Consider the following 25802-nt stretch of genomic DNA (forward strand, 5'->3'; position numbering starts at 1 on the left):
ACTTTATAGATTTGCAACATGTACTATCAGAAAGAAAAATTCCATTATCACAGTGCTACATGAAAGTCATATTCAATATATACTACACTGTTTGGTTCACAAAGTTGGAGAATGTTCATGCAATAGGATCCAGATCCTTAATTACAGTACTAGTACAGAATAATCAGTTTTTTATAGGTAGTTTTGTTTATACAGTTTTATAGTACATTTTCTTTTACATTGTTCTATAGATCGTTTTCTTCAGCCCGCTGGGTTGAACTAAAGAAAAACTTCTAGTATGTACCAGGCTTTAGTCCCCAAAGGCAAAGCTAAAACAAATATTTAAACAATTGTGACTAGAATAGGAAAGAACGTTCAGACAATGACAAATGTCTCTATGAACCACTTCAATACGAGACACTTTCATCACCTTCCTGCCCAGGCCAATTTTCAGCTTTCAGCACTGGAGCACTTTGAATGGCAATTGAGCAGTCATGCAACTCTGTACCCATATGACATTTTTATATATTTTTTCACACAAATAGAGCTTTCTTTTGGTGGTATTTACCCACTTGAGCCCCAGGAAGGATTTACTCCATTAATGACTAGGCCATTTTTTGCGATACGGCACTGCGTCACTTTAACTGCTTCAGCCCCAGAAGATTTTACCCCCTTCCTGACCAAAGCACTTTTTGTGATTCGGCACTGTATTGCTGTAACCGATCATATTTAGGGTCACCCCAAAGACAATTGTCGTTGAAGTGCATGAACCGCAAGATTTGCTCGTATCGAGTCCTGGCCATGGCAGCTGAGAACACAGCCATATGGTGAATAGGGTCAGTGGACCAATATGACCGCAACTCATTCTTTTTTAGTAATGGCCATGAGGAGGGATAGGCTCAGAAAGGTCTTAGATTTGGGAACCATTATAGGTTTCCAGACAAATTTTCTTAGAAGGGTCAAATTTGGATTTGTGGCGATAAATTGACCAGCATATAAATGCTTTGGTCCACAATAGATCTGTACAGATCTTCCATGAGAAACAGCTAGTAAGAGTCAAGGGAAGTAAATCTGCGGTTTCCTCCTGAACTCCGGGTTGGCCAGTGAACGGGGGAAGTACCGGCACTGCAGAAGTGGAGGGCTGCCAAACAGGATTTGCAAACACATCAGAAAGGGCACTATGGACTCTACGGGCCTGTGTTCAAATTCTTGGTGGCTGCGGGGCACTACTTGTGCTAGCCACCGCACTGGCTTGAATTACACTTATGGGATGCGCTACGCCACCAAGTGATACTGCAGTACTGGTTTGTCCATGACCAGGATGTGTTGGGCCACTGGCGCTTGCTAGTTCACCAGTAGGTTGAGCGACATTAGTAATGGCTCTCTGCTGCATAGGAGAACCATGGGGTTGTTGCACCTCAGCAACAGAAGAACGGGGTCGGGTACGCCTGACCTTAGCTCTGGCGGAGTAGAGGTCCCTGCTATCTGCCAGGGTGCCACTGCTCTCTACAGGTTTGTATAGTGAGCCTGAATCTGTGATTTTGGCTGTGAGGCTTCCCCTGCAATCTCATCTGTCATGCTCGGTATCATGTAGGCCTCTTCACTAGTGTACCTTTTCATTCAACATTTTGGCCACTAAATTTACAGGTGCAGCTAGTGTGACTCACAGGTAAAAAATCACCTGGTTGTCAGAGACTGCTTGAATCGCTACAAAAATTAACTCTTAGTGCTAGCAGGGATCAGGAGTGACTTTGCTAACACCGCTGTTTTGTGTGTTGTGTCTTGTGACAGTGACCTACTGATGCTGAGTAAAAATAAAAAAGCAGTCACTAGAGCAGCAAAAATTTCCTCAATTCAGTAAAAATACATTGTCATCTCATTAAAGAATAGCAAACATTTTGGTGTGTCTCTCTAGATCAGGAATCTCCATACTACGGCTCTCCGGCTGTTGTGAGACTACACATCCCATGAGGCACTGTAAAACTCTGACTTTCACAGACATGAATAGGCATGATGGGAATTGTAGTTCCTGAACTGGAGGGCCCTAGTTTGGAGACCCCTGCTCTAGATCAAAAGCAACATGTATAGAAAAGGAATAGAGTCCTAAGTAAATCTTCAAGGAGAGACAACCAGTGAGAATTTTTATTTTATTGAAAAAACAAATTCAAATTCAACAAGTAAAAAAATGCACCTCCACCACATTCATTTAAAATTTGACAACCTTGTCAAGGCACAGGTAGCTACCACATTCATTCCGATTTCACCCTCTAATCCTAAACAACTGAGTTGAAATATGCTGGGTTGAATATCTGCTGTGTTACAAGAGCGATCGCTCAGTAGATAAAACACAGCACAGCTTGTTAGACAAAAACAGCCAGTCTTACTTTAGTCTTCAGTGTAGGATAAGAAAATGTGATCCAATAGTAGACATTTCATCAGCCTGAATGCTAGATAGTCCTCAGAGTGGAACCCTGTGCTGAGATGGCAGGGAATCCTCGTATTGTGTATGGAGCGCTAAGATAGTTACAGCCAGTGCAGCTTACTACTCCCATTAACAAACAATATCCTCGGCATGCACCGCTGCAGCAAATAATTTTGTAGCAATATAGGTCTGGTCAATAATACGGTGATACAAAAACCAAGTCTCAACAGGTGTCAGGAAGCTAGAAAAAAGATCACCATTCTGCAGACTTCCAAGCTATCATGCCGGAGTGGAAAAGATATCCTAACTGAATGAAATGGGAGGGGGGAGGAGGAAAGCTGTGTCACTCATAGGCCTGCACTGCTGATTTATCACACTGTAATCACCACTCTCCTCAATAGATCCCTTCCGCACCTCGGTTAGCATCCAGGGATGTCAGATAGGAGAATGTCCATGGCAGACAGTCTGTGTCCTCACTACACGTCCTCACTACACAGGGAGTGGTGGTGTCATGTTGATGCGTTTCACTCAGATCCTGAGTTTCTTCAGAGCATTTTTACTTGTTGAATTTGAATGTATTTATTTTTTTCAAATAAAAAAAACCAAAAAAAATCTATCACCGGTTGTCTCTCATTTGAAGATTGACTTAGGACTCTATCCCTGATCTATTGATCAGGACTTGGCTGGGCTGGGCTGGGCAGAGGGGCTAAACGCAGGTGCCTGCCGGTGTCTGGGCTGATCCTGCTATTGCTGCGTTTTTGGGAACACTATACTATTGGGGACTCTAGTATAGTTCTGATCAGATCAAAGACATTGATCCGTTCATACACTATACTAGTAAGGGAGTATCAGGAGCAAGTATGGTGTATGTGCGGGTGTGTTAGTGCTACTGGAAATCAAAGGGTTAAAATCAGACACGGTCTGGGATTGACTCTACCACTAACTGATGCTAACACCTAACTGAGGGTGAAAGGGTTAACTGGGGGTGATCAAGGGGTTAAACCTTTATTGGGAAATATATGGGGGGGGGGGGTACCCTAAACCTATCTGTGCCTACCACTAACTGCCTTAATGCTGTTTAGTGTCGCAAGTGATACCAATACAGTGATCAGTGAAAGATCTGAAAACTGCACTTGGTGACACTGTGACAGGGAATGAAAGGGTTAGCATTTGGGGGTGGGGGAAGAATCAGGGGGTTAAGTGTGCCTACATGTACTGGTGTTAGTGTAGTGTTGGTGTACTCACAGTAGATGTCTTCTCCTTGCTCGCTGGAACCACAAAGGGCTCCATGAGTGGAGATGACATCACTTCCTCTGCCTGTGTTTACATTACACAGGCAGAAGACAGTCTGTCATTTGCCAGCACCAATCAGCAGGTTCAAGCTGGAACTGTAGACTGACTGGTTCTGAAACAAATCCGATCGCCGTAGGGATGGTGGGAGTGCACACAACGTACCTGTACATTGTTTTGCACAGCAGGGCTACCCTGCCGTAGTATATGTACGATGGCCGGTCCGAAACTGGTTAAAAGATGCACATCTAAGTATGCAGGTATCTGGGGTAAAGCTGCCCACATAGACCGAAACCTGAAATGATGCATGTCCGGCTCAGTCGTTATTTGATTATAGGCTGGGTGGAAACTGGCTAAATATAATCTGTTTACATGGTTGCATTCAAAGCTGTGCAATAGGGTACAGAACCATTCAGCCCTACATGACCTATATAATCCTAAACCTCAACTGGATTATATTCAATTTCTACTGCCTATCATCACTTTGTTTTAAAGTGTTTGTTAACCCCAAAACTAATTTTTATTTTCTGGTCCCTTAAAGCAGCTTAACCACTTAACGACCAGCGCACGCCGATGTACGTCCTATTTTTGAAGAGGGATATCTCGGTAACGGCAACAGCTGCTGCCACAACCGAGATATCCATCTCTTCAGGCGCCGGTCGTCTGTACGATAACGGTGGTTTCCGCGGCAGGTTCGCACTGTGCACTGATCATACACACTGTTCTGGAAAAAAAATAAATAAAATGTGTGAGTGAATGAATATAAGCGAAAAAATGATGTCTACTAAGTAAGCCACCTATGTGTTCACAAAGGGGAAATACCATAAGTGTAGGAGTATTGTGTATAAGTGAGACCACAAAAATAAATAAATAGGTGCAAACCAAATGTAAAGTGTTATAATACACTCCAGTAGGAGTGCTAAATGGACAAACAAAGCTAAACCAATGTGTGTAGACGGAGTTAAGAGGTGACCCCCCTATTACCTGAAGTGTGTGATTGCGTCAGAAGCGAGGATAGAGTCCGTTCCTGGTGATAGGAACAAGTGAAGAGGTCTGCTGGCCGGCCCAGGCTGATATACCCCAGTCCAGGGTGGGTCCCAGCCACCGTCATGCCAAAATGCACTTACAGCTAGTGGGAGGTGAGGAAGGCACATCCCACTAACAGCACCTATGTCCACAGTGGATCCACACCCACCCTATCTACGGCGAGAGATGTAAGAAGACCGTCCCCCACCACGGCATCATATGATGCCATTAACGGGGTGTGTATGCATGACGCCGATGCACAGGAGGTCAAGCCCCGCCATCACCACAAACACGGAGATGGGAAGGTGGAAAAAACTGCTGCGCATCGCAACCCCGGAAGCCAAACACTATCTCAATTCCACTGCCCATGAGCTGGGCTGGCTATCAAAAATAAATAACGTTTTTTTTAAGAATCAAATTTCCTGATGGTTTGTCAATGCTGTGAGAGAAGGGCACAGTTCAAATCCACACATTCTGTTCAGTTATTTTTATTTTACTAATGTACAGGGTGACTTAGTATGTGTGAAATAGGTGCAATGCAAATATTTTTTTGAAGATAGAACTGCTACTTTGGAATGTTTTTCAGAGTTTTGTGAGATCATTTTCACATTGTTTGTTTATATTTTTCATACGCAAGAAGCTTGTATTTTTTCCCAAAATACCACACACACACACAACTGCCCAGCATTCTGCAGCTTCTATATTAGGGCCAGCTTTGATACTTTTTCCTGCTTTTCACTTAACTGTTGAAATTGTAGCTTTAAGAACCCCATCCCATTCAGCCCGACCCATCCGGTGCAAGATTGCAACTATTGACATCATAAACATACCTCATTCACACGTCGCAACGTCTTCAGGGGGCCCAACAGAAAATTTATGGTAAGAACTGTATCCAGACTACTTTCTCCTGAGAGTAGATCCATATTGACATTGATTCAGTTGCCACAGGTCTAGTATTAGTTTCTTATTGTGTGAGCTCCCATGTGACTCTACCCAGTTTTGTTACTCTTTGCTGTCACTTGCTGCAGCTCATCTTATGAGGAGAGCTACAGTTTTACGCTTTTGGGATCACAGTATATGCTAAAATTTAAAACCACGGCAAGTAATTGTGGATCTAGTTATGTTTCAATTACTATACTTTATGTTGGTTGACTTTAACTTTTCAGTACATTCTGCTAATTTCTATAGAGGTGCGAGTCTAATTTTCATGTACTTATTGAAGCTTAAAGACAGGTATACTGGTGGTATCAGTGAGGTTGAGGCCTCATACGGGGCTAGAACAGGAGCAGAGGACCCAAATCAACCAGCGGCTCCTGCAGGGGTAACTCTACACTAACCAGGGACAGCTGGAGAACATTTTGCAACTAATTAGGTTATATGGCAACAGGTCAGTAACATGATTGAGTCTAAAAAGGGCACCTTAGAGAGTCAGTGTCTCAGAATTAAAGATGGGCAGAGGTTCACCAATCTGTAAAAAGCAGAGTCTAAAAATTGTCTGCGAGTAGATGGGCCCCCTAAAAATACACAGACTAAACATAAATGGACCCCTAGTGTCAGGGGGGCTGAAATGTTTGGGCTTTATATATTATTTATATTATATAGAACTAGTCATCTTCTCCCTTTTTTTTTTTTTTTTTTCATTTAAATAATTTTTATTGGTAAACATAAAGCATTGACAGGAAATTGTAACATATATTTACAGACGGTATGTGTAAATTGACAACTCCCTATTACATTGGTTCAATTTAACATTGTTGCCCAGCCTTAGGCTTAATGAGGTCAAATGGCTATTAATCATTAAATTGAAGTAACAAACGAAATAATTACACTGTGTGAAAACTGGTAAAGTAAACTGTTATGAGGATTCGTAGAACAGGTCATAGAGAGTTTATTCAATTTGATCAAGTAGATCAAAAGACGCCTGCCCTCATTCTACGCCCCCCAAGTGGGACCACACTGTGCGAGGGAGAAGGCAGAATATTCATCTCATGTTATATCAACATTGTTGATCTACATAATGATACATATTATCCCTCGATGCTAAGGATACGGGTTTGTCTACTCTATCCTATTTCCATACAAATGCAATAAAATGTACTGGAATATTATGATAGTTGTATTGGAAGAAATCTTCTCCCTCTTTATGGTGCACTTTATTGTAGAGTAATAGGAGAGGTTGATTGGTTGTTAAAAATAAAGTACTCGCTGGGACTGGTTTTACATCAGCCAGCATAAAGATTATGCAACAAGTTTCTAAAGTTATCAACAGATTTGTTGTATTGGCAGTGACGGAAGGATTTAAACATCGACAGGAATTTCTCTGTGTTGGGAAAACCTGGCTATTTAAAGACTTCACATCTACTGAGTTTCCCAATACCAGCTAAGAATTTTCTTTTACTTTTACTTTTCATTTGAAGTTAAAAAAATAAAGTGTTAGCTTATATGGTCAATACCGTTGGGAAAAAAAATAGAAAACATTTTGGAAAGGGCAAAGATTGCAAAGATAAATACAATCTGGTATTTGGATAATTTGGAGGCAAGCCAGGAGGCTGGGCTGTACTGTAGAGCAGAGTTCAGCAGTGCCAGTTATAGAATTAGAGTAGGGCATAAGCATCATGGGAAATGTAGTTCCAAAACATCTGGGGTGCCAAGATTCGCTATCACTGGTATAGACTGTGGCAGTGTAGAGTACAGAATGCACAGCGCAGTAAATAGAGTGGAGGATTACACTCTGTAACATACTGTGCAGTATGGAATACACAACACAGGGTAGAAAAAGGAGTATAAAATACACACCACAGTATACAGAACGAAGCATGTAAGGCACAGTCTGCACAATATGAAAACAATGCAAAGAGTGTACAGATTTGTGGAGTTTATAATGTACAACACATGTAGAAACATGCAGTATAGATCATACAGTACTGTGTAGATGTGAAGTTTCTAAATCGTAGTGTGGAGTATAGAATGTATAGGACAGTGAAGGTGCAAGGTCTATAAATGTGGAGTATAGACTGTACAGCAAAGTGTAAATTTAAAGTCTGTAAAGCACAGTGTTGAGTATAGAACATATAACAGTGTAGATGTGAAGTGTAGAATGCATATAAATCACTTAAGATGTATTGTTAGAATATATAGCACAGTATAGGTGTAAAGTCTGCAACATTTGGTATATAGAAAGCACAGTAAAGTTGTGCCCCTATATAATGTACAGAACAATTGCATACCACACCATTAGGAAGATCAGACCAGAAAATCAATATCCTGCTATAGAGCAAACAAAATTGCAGTGTGTCGACCGTACAGCACTTTTTCTTGTTAATTGTGCATGCACCTGTAGAAATCACAGCACCCCCCCCCCCCCCAATATGTTATGTGTATTGCCTCTCTACGGGTCTTGTGTACAATTTTGCTAGCAGACGTATACAGTATACTTGGATTATAAAAGCTTGCATATTTGTTCCTTCAGAGACTAGGGTGAGGGCAATGTAAAATGTGGTTACCACAGATTAGCAAATCATACTGCTATTTTGAGCTGCTTTTCCAACTATTTAAACTAAATTTCTCAAATTCAATTTTGGGAGAACTTTGCCATTTTGATACATTAAAAAAAAAAAAATAGCTAAATGTAATTTTCCACATTTGTCATGTTACAACCAAAAACATAAATGTGTTTTATTAGGATTTTATGTGATAGACCAACACAGTAGCACATAATTGTTAAGTGGAAGGAAAATGATAATGGTTTTCAAATTTTTTTTTTTTTTACAAATAAATATGTGAAAAGTGTGGCGTTCATTTGTATTCAGCCCCACTTTACTCTGATACCCCTAACTAGTGGAACCAATTGCCTTCAGAAGTCACCTAATTAGTAAATAGAGTCCACCTGTGTGTAATTTAATCTCAGTTTAAATACAGCTGTTCTGTGAAGCCTGGTACGCTCTTGGACGGGGAACCCATTTTTTTTTTTTTTTTCAATTTGGCGTGGAGTTCCCCTTCAAGATCATCAGAGCACAAGTTGCATGTCAAGTTGGATCAGTCAAGGCGGCGATCTGACTTCAGTGATATTCAGTGAGCTGAAGTAGGATCAAAGTCGGACCAAAGTAGTGCAGGGAGCATTTTCAAAGTCGGACCGACTTGTGTCGGACCAGTTAAGATGGCTTGGGGACACAGGCAGGCTGCATCTGACGGGCACTGGTGAGGCTGCATTAATCTCTTGTAAGCCCTTGTACACACGGTCGGACATTCTGACAACCAAATCCGTTGGATTTTGTCGGACGGATTTTGTCCGATGGATTTTGTCCGAAACTGTTGCATACACACGGTCGGACAAATCCGATTTTTTTTAGAACGTGATGACGGAATTTCGTTACGATGGGACTACGTTCAGGCTAGTAGCCAATAGCTTTGGTCTAGGAATTTGATCTTGGCATGTGTGGCACTTTGTCCAATCGGAATTCTCTACACACAATCGGACAAAGTCCGATCGGATCATGTTGTCGGAAAATTTTATAGCCCAGCTGGAAAACTTGGTCCGTCGGATACTCCGACGGAAACAGTCCGATGGAGCCCACACACGGTCGGATTATCCGACAACACGGTCCTATGGGACATTGTCCATCGGAATATCCGACCGTGTGTACAAGGGCTATCATGTCTGCAGTCTTTGAACATCTCCTGTACCATGTCCCCAGTCTCTGACCATCTCTTGTACCATGTCCCCAGTCTATGACCATCTCCTGTTTAAAAATATATTTTTTTAAATAAGTTTCAGTATCGGTCATTTTCGGTTTTTGATTTTCGGCCTAGTGTATTTTTCTTTTTCGGTATCGGGACAAAAAAAAACATTCGGTGCACCCCTAGTCTACAGGAAAACTATTAATTGCAAATTTGCACTCTGCAAATCTGGCCTTTATGGAAGAGTGGCAAAAAGAAAGCCATTGTTGAAAGAAAGCCATGAGAAGTCCTGTTAGCAGTTTGGACACAGCAAACATGTGGAATAAGGTGCTCTGGACAGATGAGACCAAAATTTTACTTTTTTGGCCTAACACCTTTAGGAGTGTGGAGTCCCCCCCCCCCCCAATCTTGCCTCCTAATCCCGCTGATTCCCTTTTCCTTTCCTCTTTTCACCCTGTCCTTTTCTCTTCTCTGAGACCCTGGCATTGAGGGATCTGAATTTACGCCCCTCACATGATATGGGGGACGGCCTCCCCATATTTTGGTTGGGAGGCAGGTGTCTCCTGAAGTGGAGGACGCACTCTGAGCCTTATAATGAGAAACTGATGTAGGGATATAGAGTATAGTGTAATGAGTAAGGTGGAGGATCGACCGTATAGTCTGCAATACAAATCGACACAGACAAGGCAACGTTTCTAAAAGAGTTATTGATAAATGGCCTTGAGATAATAGAAGGTTAATTGTCCCTGCCTATACTGTATGTTAGATGGACTATAAAAACTGTACACTGTTTTGCAATAATGCCAAGGTCTTTAATCTGTACTGTAAAAAACTTGAATAAACATTATATTGAAAAAGAAAAAAACCTGTTAGTCTGCAAAAGACTTTAGACTGGGGCGGAGGTTCACCTTCCAGCAGGACAACCAGGGCCGTTTTTAAGGCAGGCCAAAAGGGGCAGCTGCCATGGTTGTGGGGCCCAAAGCAGCTGCCATATACTTGCCAACTATCCTGGTTTAAATTACCTTGTTCCTTGAAGTTTTAGTCCTGTGCTGTGTCCCAATGTCTCAGTGTGAAGTGCTGCTACTAATGCTGCCCAGCTCTGCCCTATTGTTGTGTACAGATGACTCACCTGCATACCCTGTGTTTACATGTAAATAGTGGCGGCATTCATATGTATATCGTGCCCCCCCAGGTCAAATCTACCATCACCTATACTGAATGCTGCCCACTGGGGAGGTAAAGGGCATGCTTGAAAGTCCTGCCTACAACTGTGGTCATTAAGCCTAACATCTGCCTGTTTTGCAAAGGCAAGCGAATAGGGGGGTCCAAAGATGAGCAGAGTAGGCAGGTAGAGTTAAGGGGGGGGTTGGTGTGGAGAGGATGGGGGAGGTTTGGGGTGCAGAGGTTAGCAGGGGTCTTATGATGCAAAGGTGTACTGACCGGGTGGATAAAGATGTAGGTCGCGTGTGCGGCAGCCCATTCATTTCAATGGGCTGCTCTATGTGCTAGAAATGCGGAAGAAGGTCCCTAACCCTTTTTCAAAAATCACACAGTGCCGAGGCACATGTCAGCAGAAGTGTGAGGGTGTCATTAACAATTGATGGCATTACTGTGTATCTGCTAAAGGGCAGTTGCAGATTTTGCATGCGTTCCTGACACACAAATGTGAACGCAGCATAAATGTCTCAGTTACATTGATGGTCAGTGTAAATCTTCTCATTACATTGGGGCTTGGTGTAGAATCCTTTCATTTATGCCTGATCTGATACAGTAAACCGATTTTGAGTCTAGCTGCTATTTATTGTATATCTCAGAGCAGGCAGAGAGAGAAATTGCATGGGGTGCGGGTTGGGCTTTGGCATTGGGGGCCCCATGAGAAGTTTTGCCCAGGGCCCAATCAATATTAAAGACAGCCCTGGGGACAACAACCCTAAACATACAGCAAGAGTTACAATGGAATGGTCTAGATCAAACCATATTCATGTATTAGAATGGCCCAAAGTCCAGACCTAAATCCAACTGAGAATCTGTGGCAAGACTTGAATTGCTCTTCACAGACACTCTCCATCCAATCTGACAGAGCTTGAGCTATTTTGTAAAGAAGAATGAGCAAAAATTTCATTCTCTAGGTGTGCAAAGCTTGTAGAGACATCCCCAAATAAACTTACAGCTGCAATTGCAGCAAAAGGTGGTTCTACAAAATATTGACTCGGGGGCTGAATACAAATGCATTCCACACTTTTCAGATATTTACAGTATTTGTAAAAAAAATTGAAAACCATTTATCAGTTTCCTTCCAATTCACAATTATGTGCCACTTTGTGTTGGTCTTTCACATAAAATTTGAATTAAATACATTTAGGTTTTTGGTTGTATCATGACAAAATGTGGAAAATGTCAAGGGGTATGAATGAGAGCTGCACAATTAATCGTTAAAGAATCAAGATCGCGATTCAACCACTGCGATCTTAACAACTTCTGGACTGCCCACCGCACATATACTGTGGCAGGGCGGCTCGGCTGCATGAACTGGCGTACCTGTACATTGGTCCATGCATTAGATACAGCGAGCGCATGCCACAGAGGCTCGCCCACGGGTCTGGCAGACTCTATGTCCGCTGGCCACCCACGATTGTGGTGAAGAGAGGCAGAGCAGGGATCTGCCTATGTAAACAAGGTGGATCCCTGTTCTGAGGGGAGGAGAGAGAGATCAGCTGTTCCTAGTGATCAGGAACATCCTCTACTCCCAGTCAGTCTGTCCCCCTAACAGTTAGGAACACCTCCCTATGCAACACTTAACCCTTTGATCACCACTAGTGTTAACCCCATCCCTACCAGTGCCATTTATACAGGGATCAGTGCATTTCTATAGCATAGATCACTGTATTGGTGTCACTGGTCCCCAAAAAGTGTCACCTAGGGTCAGATTTGTCTGCCGCAATTTTGCAGTCTCCTGAAAAATCGCTGATACCCGTCATTGCTAGTAAAAACAATGACCACCATTATTAGTAAAAATAAAAATGCCTAACTCTCTCCCCTATTTTGTAGAAATTAACTTTTGCGCAAACCAATCAATATACTCCCTTCTTTTTTTTCTCTTTTTTTTTTTCTCTCTTTTTTTTTTTTTTTTTTTTGTAGCAGAATACATATTGGCCTAAACTGATGAATACATTTGTGTGTGTGTGTGTGTGTATGTATGTGTATAAGTTTTTTTTTTTTTCAAAATTGTCAGTCTTTTGTTTTGTTTATAGCGCAAAAAAAAACAAAAAAACGCACAGAGGTGATCAAATACCATCAAAAGAAAACTCTATTTGTGGGGAGAAAAAGGAAAAAAAAATGTGGGTACAGCGTTGGACGACTGCGCAATAGTTAAAGCGATGCAGTGCCGTAAAAAAAATAAAAATGAACTGGCCATTAAGGGGGTAAATCCTGTCGGGCTGAAGTGGTTAACACACCATTTCCTCAAATTCAGTGCAGAGAGCTCTCTTTTCAAGCCAACAGCTGTTGGAAAAAAAAAACAGGCAGCCTGCCAATTCACAACATTGCTCAGGCTAGATAAAGAGAAATATTCTCACTTTTCTTTTAGATCAAAGGAATGAACTTCTGTCTGTAGACCAGGGCAGTTAAACCACTTAAAGACTCAGCCTCATTACTTGGAACCCCCAAACATTTATATATATATTTTTAGCAGAGACCCTAGAGAATAATATGGCAGTTGCAATATTTTGTCACACTGTGTTTGCGCAGGGGTCTTTCAAACGCAATATTTTTGGGAAAAATGCACTTTAATGAATTAAAAAAATGTAAACCGTAAAATTTTTTGTATAATGTGAAAACTAAAAATTGATATCAAATACTTACTGTAATTTTCCTTTCCTGATGGACTCCATGGCAGCCTACGTATGGGTTAAATCCTGCCTCTCATACCTCATAGGACCCCACTCCCATAAATCTTTGCTTCTGAACAGAGACCGTAACGTAGCCTACTCCAGCAAATGGGAGGGAACTCTTGCTGCCATGGAGTCTATCAGGAAAGGAAAATTACGGTAAGTATTTGATATAAATTTTCCGTTTTCCTGACCGACTCCATGGCAGCCTACGTATGGGAAATAACTAGCCATACACACCCGGGTGGGAAATTGCTGGTTAACAGAAAAAAAGGTTTAATTGGCACCGTCAACAGATAAGACCTGTAAACCAAAATTAACCGAAGATAAAGAAGCCGGCTCAACACAATAATGTGGCATAAAGGTATTAATTGATGACCATGAGGCCGCTTTACAGATCACTTCTGGAGAAACATGACGAGCAGCTGCCCATGATGTTGAAACGCTCCTGGTAGAATGAGCTGTCACCGCCTCTGGAGGAGCCAAACCCTTAGCTTTATAAGCCCCTTGAATAGCCTGAACAATCCAAGCTACAATGGTTCTTGAAGAAGCACGCAATCCCTTATTATTTCCATGGAAGTAAACAAAGAGATGGTCAGAAGTCCGAAAGGGAGCTGTGGTTTCTAAGTACTGTTTTAGAACTTCTCCAACATCTAAAGGATGAATGTTAGAATCTCCAGAAGTCTGAAAAGTAGGAAGAACAATCTCCTGGTTCTCATGAAATACAGATGTGACCTTAGGATTTGACCCTAACATGGGAACCAAGACCACACGATCCGGAAAGAACGTCAGAAAGGGTTCTTTGCAACCCAGAGAGCTGATCTCGGAGACCCTCTTGGCCGATGTTATGGCCACCAGGAAGGCAGCTTTGAGAGAAAGAGCCTTGATAGATGATTGAACCATATGCTCAGGCCTTTCCTCTGAAAAGAAATCCAGGACAAAAGGAAGATCCCATTTGGAGAATCTTGTTTTTTTCTGGGGTCTGAGTCTTATTGCTCCCCTGAAAAACTGTCTGATAAGACGGTGTTTGGCCCAGGAAACGCCAGTAAATGCCGAAATTGCCGAAATTTGAACTCGTAAGGAACTCACTGATAGTGACAGGTCTAGTCCCGTCTGTAGGAAACCCAAAATGTCTTGAATCTTCGGATCACTACAGGAACTGCCAACGGAAGAAATATAGTCAGCAAACTTCGCCCAGATTCTTTGATAGACTTTATTAGTACCTGGCCTTCTAGCATTCAGTAGAGTAGTGATAGCAGTACTTGGACATCCTAATGCTTCCAACCTTCCCCTTTCAAGAACCAGACCATCAGATGAAGATGGGCCGGGCATGGGTGAAGAGATGTTCCCTGTAGCAGGAGATCTGCCCTGGAAGGGAGAGGAACTGGATCCCGAAAACTCAGCAGCATTAGGAGCGGAAACCACGGCCTGTTGGGCCAAAATGGAGCAACTGTCACCACCTTGATTTTCTCCCACCTGAGTCTTGAAAGGAATCGCAGAATGACCGGAACTGAGGGAAAGGCATAAGCTGTGCAAAACCTCCACTGATCCGTCAGTGCATCCATACCGAAGGCCTGGGGACAACGACACCTCGTGTAATATTTCTCCAGCTTGAAATTGCACGGGGAGGCAAACAGGTCCACTTCTGGCAGGATCCCCAGAGACAGAATCCATGTGAATATCTCGGGATGGAGAGACCACTCATTGTTGTCCAGGGAGAACCTTGATAGGAAGTCCGCCTGGACATTCTGAATTCCGGGGAGATAAACCGCCGTCATATTTGACAAGTTCATCTGAGCCCAAGACATGATCAGGCTTACTTCCTTCAGCAGAGAGAGACTGCGGGTGCCTCCTTGTCTCTTGATATAAGATTCTGCTGTCGTGTTGTCCATCCTTAGGAGAACCGAGGTCCCCGAAATCAGGTGAGAAAAGGATTGAAGAGCACAGAGAGCAGCACGAAGCTCTAGAACATTGGATACTACATCTTGGGCTGGAAATTCCCATACGCCCTGGGCTATTTCTGACAGACACAGGGCGCCCCAGCCCCTGTTGCTGGCGTCCGTCGTTACTGTGATCCAAGAGACGGGAGCTATGGAATGGCAATTGAGGAGGTTCTTTCGTTGGAGCCCCCTGAAGAGACTCTCCCGCATGGAGGGGGTTATCCTGACCAGATGGTCTCGAGACCGCTGGTCCCATTGTAGAAGAAAACCCTTCTGAAAAGGATGCATCCTCCATTGTGCCCACTTTATCATGGGGGCTGTGGATACCATAGTACCAATTATCTTGAGGCACTGCGAGGCTCTGAGAAGAGGAGAATGCAATGCAGGCTGAATCCTGTCTCGGATCACTGGAATTTTCTCCACCGGCAGGGAAATGGTACTTTCGACCATTTTGAACTGGGCTCCGAGAAAAATCAAAGAATGAGTTGGGTCCAGATGACTTTTTTCCCGGTTCAACAGCCAACCGAATTCCGTGAGTGTCGAGATTACTTGAGTTCGATGTAACAGTAGCTGTTCTCTGTCTTGGGAAAGCAACAGTAGATCGTCTAGGTAATGGTGTAATCGTATACCTTTTGATCCTGATTAGTGCTACCACAGCCAATAAGAGCTTCGAAAACACTCGAGACGATGTTGTAAGCCCGAACGGGAGACATACAAATTGAAGATGTAATTGGCCCACTGCGAACCGAAGGTACCTCTGAAACTCTTTTGCAATCGGAACATGGAAATAAGCATCCTTCAAGTCTATGGAAATCAACCAGTCGCCTGGTTGTATTGACCGACATATTGTGAGTAATGTCTCCATCTTGAATTTTTCCTTCTTGATGAAGGAGTTCAGATGCGTTAGGTCGATGACTGGTCTCCAGGAGCCATTCTTTTTGAGGACCATAAAAAGGGGGGAGTAGACCCCTTGAAATCTCTCCTTGGTTGGGACCGGAATGGCAGCGCCTTGGGCCAACAGGGAATCTGTGTAAGACAGGAGTACCTTTCTTTTTTCTTCCATAAGTGGTAGGATTGTAGGAACAAACTGATAAATGGGCGGACTGTTGAACACCCAGGAATGACCTGAGGAGACCGTCTTGACAGTCCAATAGTCTTGAATCGAGGCTGCCCAGACGTGCCGGAAATGGAGTAGCCGAGCCCCTACTTGCTTCGTCTGGACAGGCCCCACATCAAAAGGACTTAGTAGCCTCTCTACCCCCTGATTTAGTTGACTTAGAGGATTTTTGGCCTGAAGACTGAGTTCTTCTCCAGTTCTTCCTAAATTCCCGACCAGGCCTGTAACGGCGAGCATCTCTAGCACGCTCTTGTTCTTGTCTGGGCTGAACTTTCCTCTGACTCAAGAGGCGACGATCCTGGGGTAAGAACCCTGATTTACCCCAGTAGCACGGGTAATGGCAGAATCAAGCTTATTCCCGAAGAGGGAGGGCCCCTCAAAGGGAATCTTACACCATGCCTGTTTAGAGGCAGGATCTGCAACCCACGGACGAAGCCACAAAGCGCGCTTCGCAGTAACTGAGGAGAGCATGACACGTGCCACTAGGCGGATAATATCAAGGGATGCTTCTCCCAAAAAGACTGATGCCAACTTCAGTTCATGTACTGGTGAACTCCGGATAAGTTCTTCTGAAACGCTTTCCAAAGCCGCACCAACATCATCCGTCCAAGACTCCATGGCTTTAGATAATGCTGCAAGAGCCAGAGCTGGCTTACAGGCCATGCCTGCAGTGATATAAATGCGCTTTAGGTTCGGTGTCAATCTTCCTCTCTAAACCATCCTTGAACGAAACGGTATCTTTAAGAGGGAGTGTAACATGCCTGACCAGACGCATTAGTGCTGCATCAATAAGAGGGGCTGAATCCAGATATTTAACGTCTTCACTTTTAAATGGGTACATTTTGGGAATCAAGGAGTTCTTCCTCTCCACTTTTCCCCATTCGTCTGAAATAATCTCACCGAGCTCACCCAAGAAGGGGAAATTCGGGCGATCCTTCTTAAGGTGTTTAAAGTACTTCCTCTGTTTAGATGGTGCTTCAACTGGCTCTTCCCATTTTAGAGCATCCTTGACCACTCTGACCAGCTGCGGAACAAGAGAAAAATCAAAACCTGCAGTTGATTCATCAATCTCACTGTCCGAAGACTCACTTGGAGAGACACTGTGTCTGGAGGGACCCGGAAGTACAGGGTCTGCGTCTACATCGACTGGAGCTGTAACGGAAGGAGGATTAAACATCCGATCAGACTCTGCTTTGTTCAGAGATTCTTGAACCACCTTCCTGACCAATGCTTCCACTTGCTGGTCTCCGGCTCCTCTTTCCTTCATAGCTCTGGAATAACAGGACTCACAGAGAGATTTACCCTCTGGAACGTGAGATTTACAACCCCAGCAGGCTTTCTCTGAGCGGCTGGAACGGTGGGTTGAATGACGACCAGATCCAGATCTTGACCGATCTCTATGGTGTCTGGAGGGTGACCTAGAGCGTCTAGAACTTGACGTAGAATGACGATGTTGTAACCTAGACTGGTCAGTATCTTTGCGTGCCGACAAATGACGTTCAGACCTAGAAGGGCTAAATAGAGAAGAAAAACTACAGCAAGAAAAAACAAAAGTGATTACCCAAAATAAATCCAGCAGAAGGAAATAATATTCCTACCTGCAGCGTAAGGGTTGGCCACTGGGGGGCGATGATACTTCCATAATAAAAAAGTCTGTATGCTGGAGAGATTCGAAACACCATAAGCATCCAACAGGAATCAAATAGTAAAGCTTACTGGCGAACAGAACATACCTCCAAGCAAGACACACAGCACACCGGGAAGCCGCCTTTCTCCCGCAGAGCAATCCTAACCATAGCTGTATCTGACAGCTATTTAAATGTTGGCGCCGATGGTGACGTCACCACGCCCCCGGCGTCGGTCAGCGGAGTTCGTGCGCTTGCGCGATCACTGCTGTCTTCTGAAAACTGCGCACGTTCGGACCAAGCCTCGATCCGAACGAGGCACGCGCCTGCGCAGAACGAACGGAAGAGGCGGCGGACTGGAACGCAGATGCGCTCCAGCCGCCATACGTAGCAGGAAATGGAAAAAAAAGGAGATGACAAACAACACACAAAAACAGGCTGCCATAATAATAAATGATTAAATCAATCCGATACCGCCACGGCACGATCCCGATCCATCCTGACTGGGGGTACTCCACCCACTGCACGAACGGGACATCAAAACAGAGGCCTCCTGCTAATGGCAAAGGATGTATGGCCAAATTGCCGCTTGCCTGCCAATGGCAGGTTAGTAAGCTCTTCATGGCATCGCATATATCGCCCGTCTCCACCCGGCTAATAGCTGGGACTGCTGGAATCCATAATCACCCTCAGGATCTTCGTGCAAACAGGACTGGACCGGAACTCTTCATAAGGTAAGCAAACACCTTGGTCCTAGGAGGAGGACAAAAAAGGAACACAGTCTCTGTTCAGAAGCAAAGATTTATGGGAGTGGGGTCCTATGAGGTATGAGAGGCGGGATTAACCCATACGTTCAGAATCAGAATCGTGCAGCTCTAGTATGAATACTTTTGCAAGGTGCTGTAGCTTTTTAAAATTTCAGTAGCACTCTTTTGGTGCAGTAAAGGGGGGGGGGGGGGGGGTGAGGGACCAGGGTCAGAGTAAAGCTGGCTACACATTAACTGTAAAAATATTTGACAAAATTTTTATATATATGTCTTTTTTATATATATATATATATATACAGTGGTGTGAAAAAGTGTTTGCCCCCTTCCTCATTTCCTGTTCCTTTGCATGTTTGTCACACTTAAGTGTTTCGGAACATCAAACCAATTTAAACAATAGTCAAGGACAACACAAGTAAACACAAAATGCAATTTGTAAATGAAGGTGTTTATTATTAAAGGTGAAAAAAAATCCAAACCATCATGGCCCTGTGTGAAAAAGTGATTGCCCCCTAAACCTAATAACTGGTTGGGCCACCCTTAGCAGCAACAACTGCAACCAAGCGTTTGCGATAACGTGCAATGAGGCTTTTACAGCGTCCTGGAGGAATTTTGGCCCACTCATCTTTGCAGAATTGTCCTAATTCAGTTACATTAGAGGGTTTTCGAGCATGAACGGCCTTTTTAAGGTCATACCACAACATCTCAATAGGATTCAGGTCAGGACTTTGGCTAGGCCACTCCAAAGTCTTCATTTTGTTTTTCTTCGGCCATTCGGTGGTGGACTTGCTGGTGTGTTTAGGATCATTGTCCTGCTGCAGAACCCAAGTTGGTTTCAGCTTGAGTACACGAACAGATGGTCGGACATTCTCCTTCAGGATCTCTTGGTAGACAGCAGAATTCATAGTTCCTTTTATCACGGCAAGTCTTCCAGGTCCTGAAGCAGCAAAACAGCCCCAGACCATCACACTACCACCACCATATTTTACTGTTGGTATAATGTTCTTTTTATGAAATGCAGTGTTCCTTCTACGCCAGATATACTTGGACACACACCTTCCAAAGAGTTCCACTTTTGTCTCATCGGTCCACAGAATGTTGTCCCAAAAGTCTCGGGGATCATCAAGATGTGTTGTGGAGAAATTGAGACGAGCTTTGATGTTCTTTTTGCTCAGCAGTGGTTTTCTCCTTGGAACTCTGCCATGCAGGCCATTTTTGCCCAGTCTTTTCCTGATGGTGGAGGCATGAACGCTGACCTTAACTGAGGCAAGTGAGGCCTGCAGTTCCTTGGACGTTGTTGTGGGGTCTTTTGTGACCTCTTGGATGAGTCGTCGCTGCGCTCTTGGGGTAATTTTGGGCGGCCGGCCACTCCTGGGAAGGTTCACCACTGTTCCATGTCTTCGCCATTTGTGGATAATGGCTCTCACTGTGGTTCGCTGGATTCCCAAAGCTTTGGAAATGGCTTTATAACCCTTTCCAGACTGATAGATCTCAATTACTTTCTTTCTCAATTGTTCCTGAATTTCTTTGGGTCTCGGCATGATGTGTAGCTTTTAAGGATCTTCTGGTGGACCTTACTGTGTCAAGCAGCTCCTATTTAAGTGATGCCTTGATTGTGAACAGGTGTGGCAATAATCAGGCCTGGGTGTGGCTAGAGAAATTGAACTCAGGTGTGGACAACCACAGTTATAGTATGTTTTAACAAGGGGGGCAATCACTTTTTCACACAGGGCCATGATGGTTTGGATTTTTTTTCACCTTTAATAATAAACACCTTCATTTACAAATTGCATTTTGTGTTTACTTGTGTTGTCCTTGACTATTGTTTAAATTGGTTCGATGTTCCGAAACACTTAAGTGTGACAAACATGCAAAGGGACAGGAAATGAGGAAGGGGGCAAACACTTTTTCACACCACTGTATATATATATATATATATATATATATATATATATATATATATATATATATATATATATGGTGAGGAAAACTTGAGATTGTGAGACAAATTTCCTTAATTAGTTCTGAGTCAGCGTAAATCAAAAAGTGTGTTTTATTGTACACACTAAAGTAGAAAATAATACTTACAAAAACAGTACAATGATAAAATTCTAGTATCGTTCTTTCGTTTCAAAGATATCTTGACCATGTGTTCTATTGTTATATCTAAAATGGCCCCGAAAACCAAGCACCGCCTTCAGGCTTTCTAAAGGCATAAAATTGTGATTTTACTCCTCACTACCTATTACAGTTTTCGATGTCCTGAAATGTCCAGATAGCCCCCCCCCAAATGAACCCATTTTGGAAAGTAGATACTCCAAGCTATTTGCTAAGAGGCATGGTGAATATTTTGCAGATCTCATTTATTTGTGAAATTAAAATTTTCAAAACTTTGTGACAAAAAGTGAGATCGGCAAAATACTCAACATGCCTCTCAGCAGATAGCTTGGGGTGTCTACCTTCCAAAATGGGGTCATTTGGGCTAGGGGAGGTTGTGCTATCTGGGCATTTCATGGCCTCCGAAACTGTGATAGGCAGTGAGGAGTGAAATAAAAAATGTATGCCCTTAGAAAGCCTGAAGGCGGTGATTGGTTTTCGGGGTCCTGTACACGGTTAGACTGACTGGTTTTCGTGGTCCCGTATGTGGTTGGACTGCCAAAAACTTCCACACGTGGCGTATCCCCATACTCAGGAGAAGCAGGGGTGTAATTCCACATATAACCATGCCATGTTTGAACAATATATCATTTAGTGACAACGTTATGTAAACAAATAAAATAAAATAGTAATTTTCCCAAAACTTGTGGCAAAAATATAAAATATTCCATGGACTCAACATGCCTCTCAGCAAATAGCTTGAAGTGTCTTCTTTCGAAAAGGGGGTCATTTGGGGAGGTTTTGTGCTATCTTGTCATTTCATGGCCTCTCAAACTGTGATAGGTAGTGAGGAAGTCAAATCACCATTTTACGCCCTTAGAAATCCTGAAGGCAGTGATTGGATTTCGGGGTATTGTACGTGGCTAGGCTCCCAAAAAGTCTCACACGAGGTATCCCCATACTCAGGAAAAGCAGCAGAATGTATTTTGGGGTGTAATTCCACATATAACCATGCCATGTATGAGTAATATATCATTTAGTGACAACTCTGTGTGGATTTTCTTTTTTTTTTTTTTCTTTTTTTAATCACTTGTAACAAAAAATATTCAATGGCCTCAACATGCCTCTCAGCAATTTCCTTGGGGTGTCTACTTTCCAAAATGAGGTCATTTTGGGGGGGAGGGGGTTGTACTGCCCTGCTATTTTAGCACCTCAAGAAATGAGATAGGCAGTCCATAAACTAAAAGCTGCGTAAATTCCAGAAAATGTGCCCTAGTTTGTAGATGCTATAACTTTTGTGCAAACTAATAAATATACGCTTATTATCTTTTTTTTTTTTTTTTTACCAAAGACATATGGTTGAATACATTTTAGCCTAAATGTATGATTAAAATTTAGTTTGTTAAAAAAAAAAAATTTATAACAAAAAGTAGAAAATAACTTTTTTTTTTTAAAAGTCCTCTGGGCTTTGAGCTACCCAGTCCTCCGGGGCTGAAATGGTTAAATAATTTTCTGGTACAATTTTCCTTTAAATTTGCCAAAACCATATAATATGAGGTCAAACCTAAACAATTTCAAATTGTATGCAATCAGGCAGACCCTTGCACTAAATAGCTGAAGGTAAATCCAAAGGAAATTGAACAATAAAAATTGTATAATGTGCTTTATATTTTACCATACATTTCTTTTTTTGTAGGGCTTTAAAAATGGGTGGTAATGAAAGTAAGCCAGCATCGACCTCTAGCTGCAATCTGCCTAGAAGACCCGTGCCAACTAGAACTATCATGCCAGCTCCTGAGAGAGTCCTTGTATGGCCAAAGAACAGTGCCCGTTGGCAGAAGCTGTACGACGTATATATTTGCTCCAGTGAAAAGGACATTTCTTATGCTAATGCATTGCTCTTGTACCTACAGAAGCAGCCGGAAAGTTTGCGTTGCTTCCTGCCTATGCGGGACATGAATCCTGGTGGAGCCATTCCAACAGAGATGACAAATGGTGCGGAAAACAGTCACTGCTGGATAATGCTGCTGACCTCTAGCTTTCTCTCAGACCCATGGTGCCAATATCAAATGCAGCAGTTTCTGGCATTGGCTCCATATGGCAATGGGAGTTTGATTCCGGTCTTGGTAGAGCTACCATTCCAATATTACCCAAAAGAACTAAGGCATATGTTTGCCTTTAGAGATGTTCACAGTGACAAGAAAGTGTTTGAACAACTAAGGAAAGCCATAGTTTCATGTAAGTATTTCATTCAAATGTTTTTTGTAGTTTTTACAATCACATCTTGAACTTTCTGATAATTATGAGATAAGATCTTAGGTTCGGTTCACATTAGTGAGCTGTCCGACATCGCATGTGATTCGCTGTGAAAATCACATGCAATGTCTTTGCAATGCGAATTCAGCCATATAGATTGTATGGCTGAATTTGCATCGCATTCGCCCAAAGTCGTGCAGGACCCTTTTTTGGTCTGCACCAAAATGCATGGGTGTTCAAGCCCATGTGATCCGATTCCTGTCTGAATTGACAGTTCGCACTGCGATATATGAACCAATCTGGAAGTGTCAATAACTTTTTATTGACACTCCTAGCAGTGCGAGTTAGGTGCGATGTGGGAACCCACAGTGGATTCCCAGGGTTTCCCACATCGCACCAATGTTAACTGAGCAAGTCCATCTAAGGCTGGGTTCACACTGCTGCAAGGAGCGTCTCACAGCAGGGGTTCAGTGCGTCCCTGTTCACCGTTTCAGGTCCAAATTTAATCTGAATTTTTGGCTGAATTCGGACCTGAAACAGACCATAAGACACACAGGACTCCTGTGCAATTTGCACCATAGCCGTTCCAGGGATGTGTGAACCAGCTCCATAGAGAGCCGGTCACAATCTCCTTACATGCAAAGAAATCTGCATCCAATTCGCAATAGTGTGAACCCAGCCTAAATAAAAGGTTTGCATGCCATCCTTCAAGATAGAGCTGTTGCTTACTGCTGTGCACTCTCTCTCACCCACTGACCCCTGTTAATACAGCGCTAATGAAGCCTGAATGCACTGCTTCCCTCTGCAGCCGCGCCAGCGCCACTAAGCAAACATCAGTGCCGCTATGTTATCTCCTCCCTCCAACTCGCACCAGCGCCCCTGCTCAGTGTTCTCCAGCGCTGCCTGTAGAAAGCTACAGGTGGAGGCGGACCTGCTGGCTCCTGCTAGAAGGGATGTCTGCCATAGTTTGTTCTGCAGGGAATGTGGCGAGAGGTGACTTGGTGGGGTTTTGTGAGATAATGAAGCTTGTGTGCAGGGACTTGAGAAAGGGGCTTGAGATTGGGCAGGGGGTGATGAGAGCAGTGTGGTGGCCTGCACTAGTGCTGTGCAGCTAAGTTTAGTTGCTCTATGCATGCCACTACAAAGTGGACTCTGCAGTGCTCCATGAACTAGGGCTCCTTCGCACCATATACTTTTACACCACCTACCTACCTCCATATACTCCTCTCCTGCACATAATACCCACCACCATACACCTCTCCTGCACATACTACCCATCGCCATATACTCCGCACTCCTCTCCTGCACATACTACCCACCGCCATACACTCCTCTCCTGCGCATACTACCCACCTTCATATACGCTGCACTCCTCTGCACACATACTGTTCACCGCCATACAAGCCACACTCCTCTCCTGCGCATACTACCCACTGTCATACACTCCACACTCCTCTTTCTGTACATACTACCCACCGCCATACACTCCACTCCTGCGCATACTACCCACCGCCATACACTCCGCACTCCTCTCCTGCACATACTAGCCACCGCCATACACTTCGCACTTACATGCATATATTGTGCTGCGTCATACTGTATTTAGATCTGTACATTGTGCTGCATCACACAGCATTCACACCAATACATTGTACTGCATCGCTGTAGACTATGCCACATCGCACAGTACATTACATTAGCTGACTGTTTTCAGTGTACACAAAATCATATGTACTAAAAGAGTTTTTTAGTTTTTTAGTTTTTTAGTTTTTTTTAAGGATTGTGCTGAGGCTTATACATGTCTGTGAGACACTTACTTGTGGCACAGCGATCTAAGATTATTTTATGGAGACAAGAATACTTTTTTTTTTTGCTATGCCCCTTCCACTGTTAATACAAGTTGGCCCGCCCCTTGTCCCTATATAAGTCGCCGCACAACGCGTCCCTGCCATTGCGGCCAGAGAGAGAGAGCGTTGTGTCAACATTGGAAGGAAGAAGAGAAGAAGGCGGCGGAGGCAGAAGACCGGGCCAACGCTAGTAAAAAGCTATAAGAAGATAGCGGAGGCCCGGCAAGAAGAACCAACAGCGGGACAAGACCCCGAAGTCGGAAGAAGACCCCCGGATGGCGGCGACGACAAAGAAGAAAGCCCGGCTCCTCCATTAGTAAAAGAGCTAGCAAAAGAGCAGAAGATAGTGTAGCAGTCCAGCGAGAAGACCCCCCAAGACAGAAGAAGACCCCCGGAGCTATCTAATCAATTATTTTAAAAATGTATGTTGTGTTTTTTTATTTACACTTTTTTCACCAGGTGAATGGGTAGGGGTACGTCGCATCCCATTCACATAGGGTGGGGGCCGGTATTAAAGGGGGCTCCCAGATTCCGATAAGCCCCCTGCCTGCAGACCCTGACAACCAACGGCCAGGGTTGTCGGGAAGAGGCCCTTGTCCTCATCAACGTGGGGACAAGGTGCTTTGGGGTGGGGGGGCCGCAGGGCCCCCCTTCCCCAAAGCACCCCCCCATGTTGAGGGCACGCAACCTGGTACTCGTCCCCATACCCTTTCCTGACCAGCCAGGCTGCGTGCTCGGATAAGGGTCAGCTATGGACTTTGGGTGGACCCCCACAACGGTTTTTCAGCGTAGGGGTTCCTCTTTAAATTCATACCAAGTGACGGGGCCAGCGAGGTGTCAATCTCGCCGATGGAGGCGGCGACATTGACTTCCTT

General features: G+C 43.7%; 1 protein-coding gene across 1 annotated transcript in view; it reads left to right on the plus strand.

The window, feature by feature from the left end:
- The window catches only part of TIRAP (TIR domain containing adaptor protein), a 51874-nt gene that overhangs the window by 9513 nt on the left and 16559 nt on the right, over positions 1–25802 (plus strand). Inside the window, exon 2 of the mRNA XM_077457817.1 lies at positions 22521–23062. Coding sequence (XP_077313943.1) covers positions 22521–23062 — 542 coding nt within the window. The remainder of the gene's footprint in view (positions 1–22520; positions 23063–25802) is intronic.

This window comes from Lithobates pipiens, unplaced genomic scaffold (genome assembly GCF_037356315.1).
Source record: "Lithobates pipiens isolate NorthernLeopardFrog02 unplaced genomic scaffold, aLitPip1_a1.2 Scaffold_27, whole genome shotgun sequence".
NCBI lineage: Eukaryota > Metazoa > Chordata > Amphibia > Anura > Ranidae > Lithobates > Lithobates pipiens.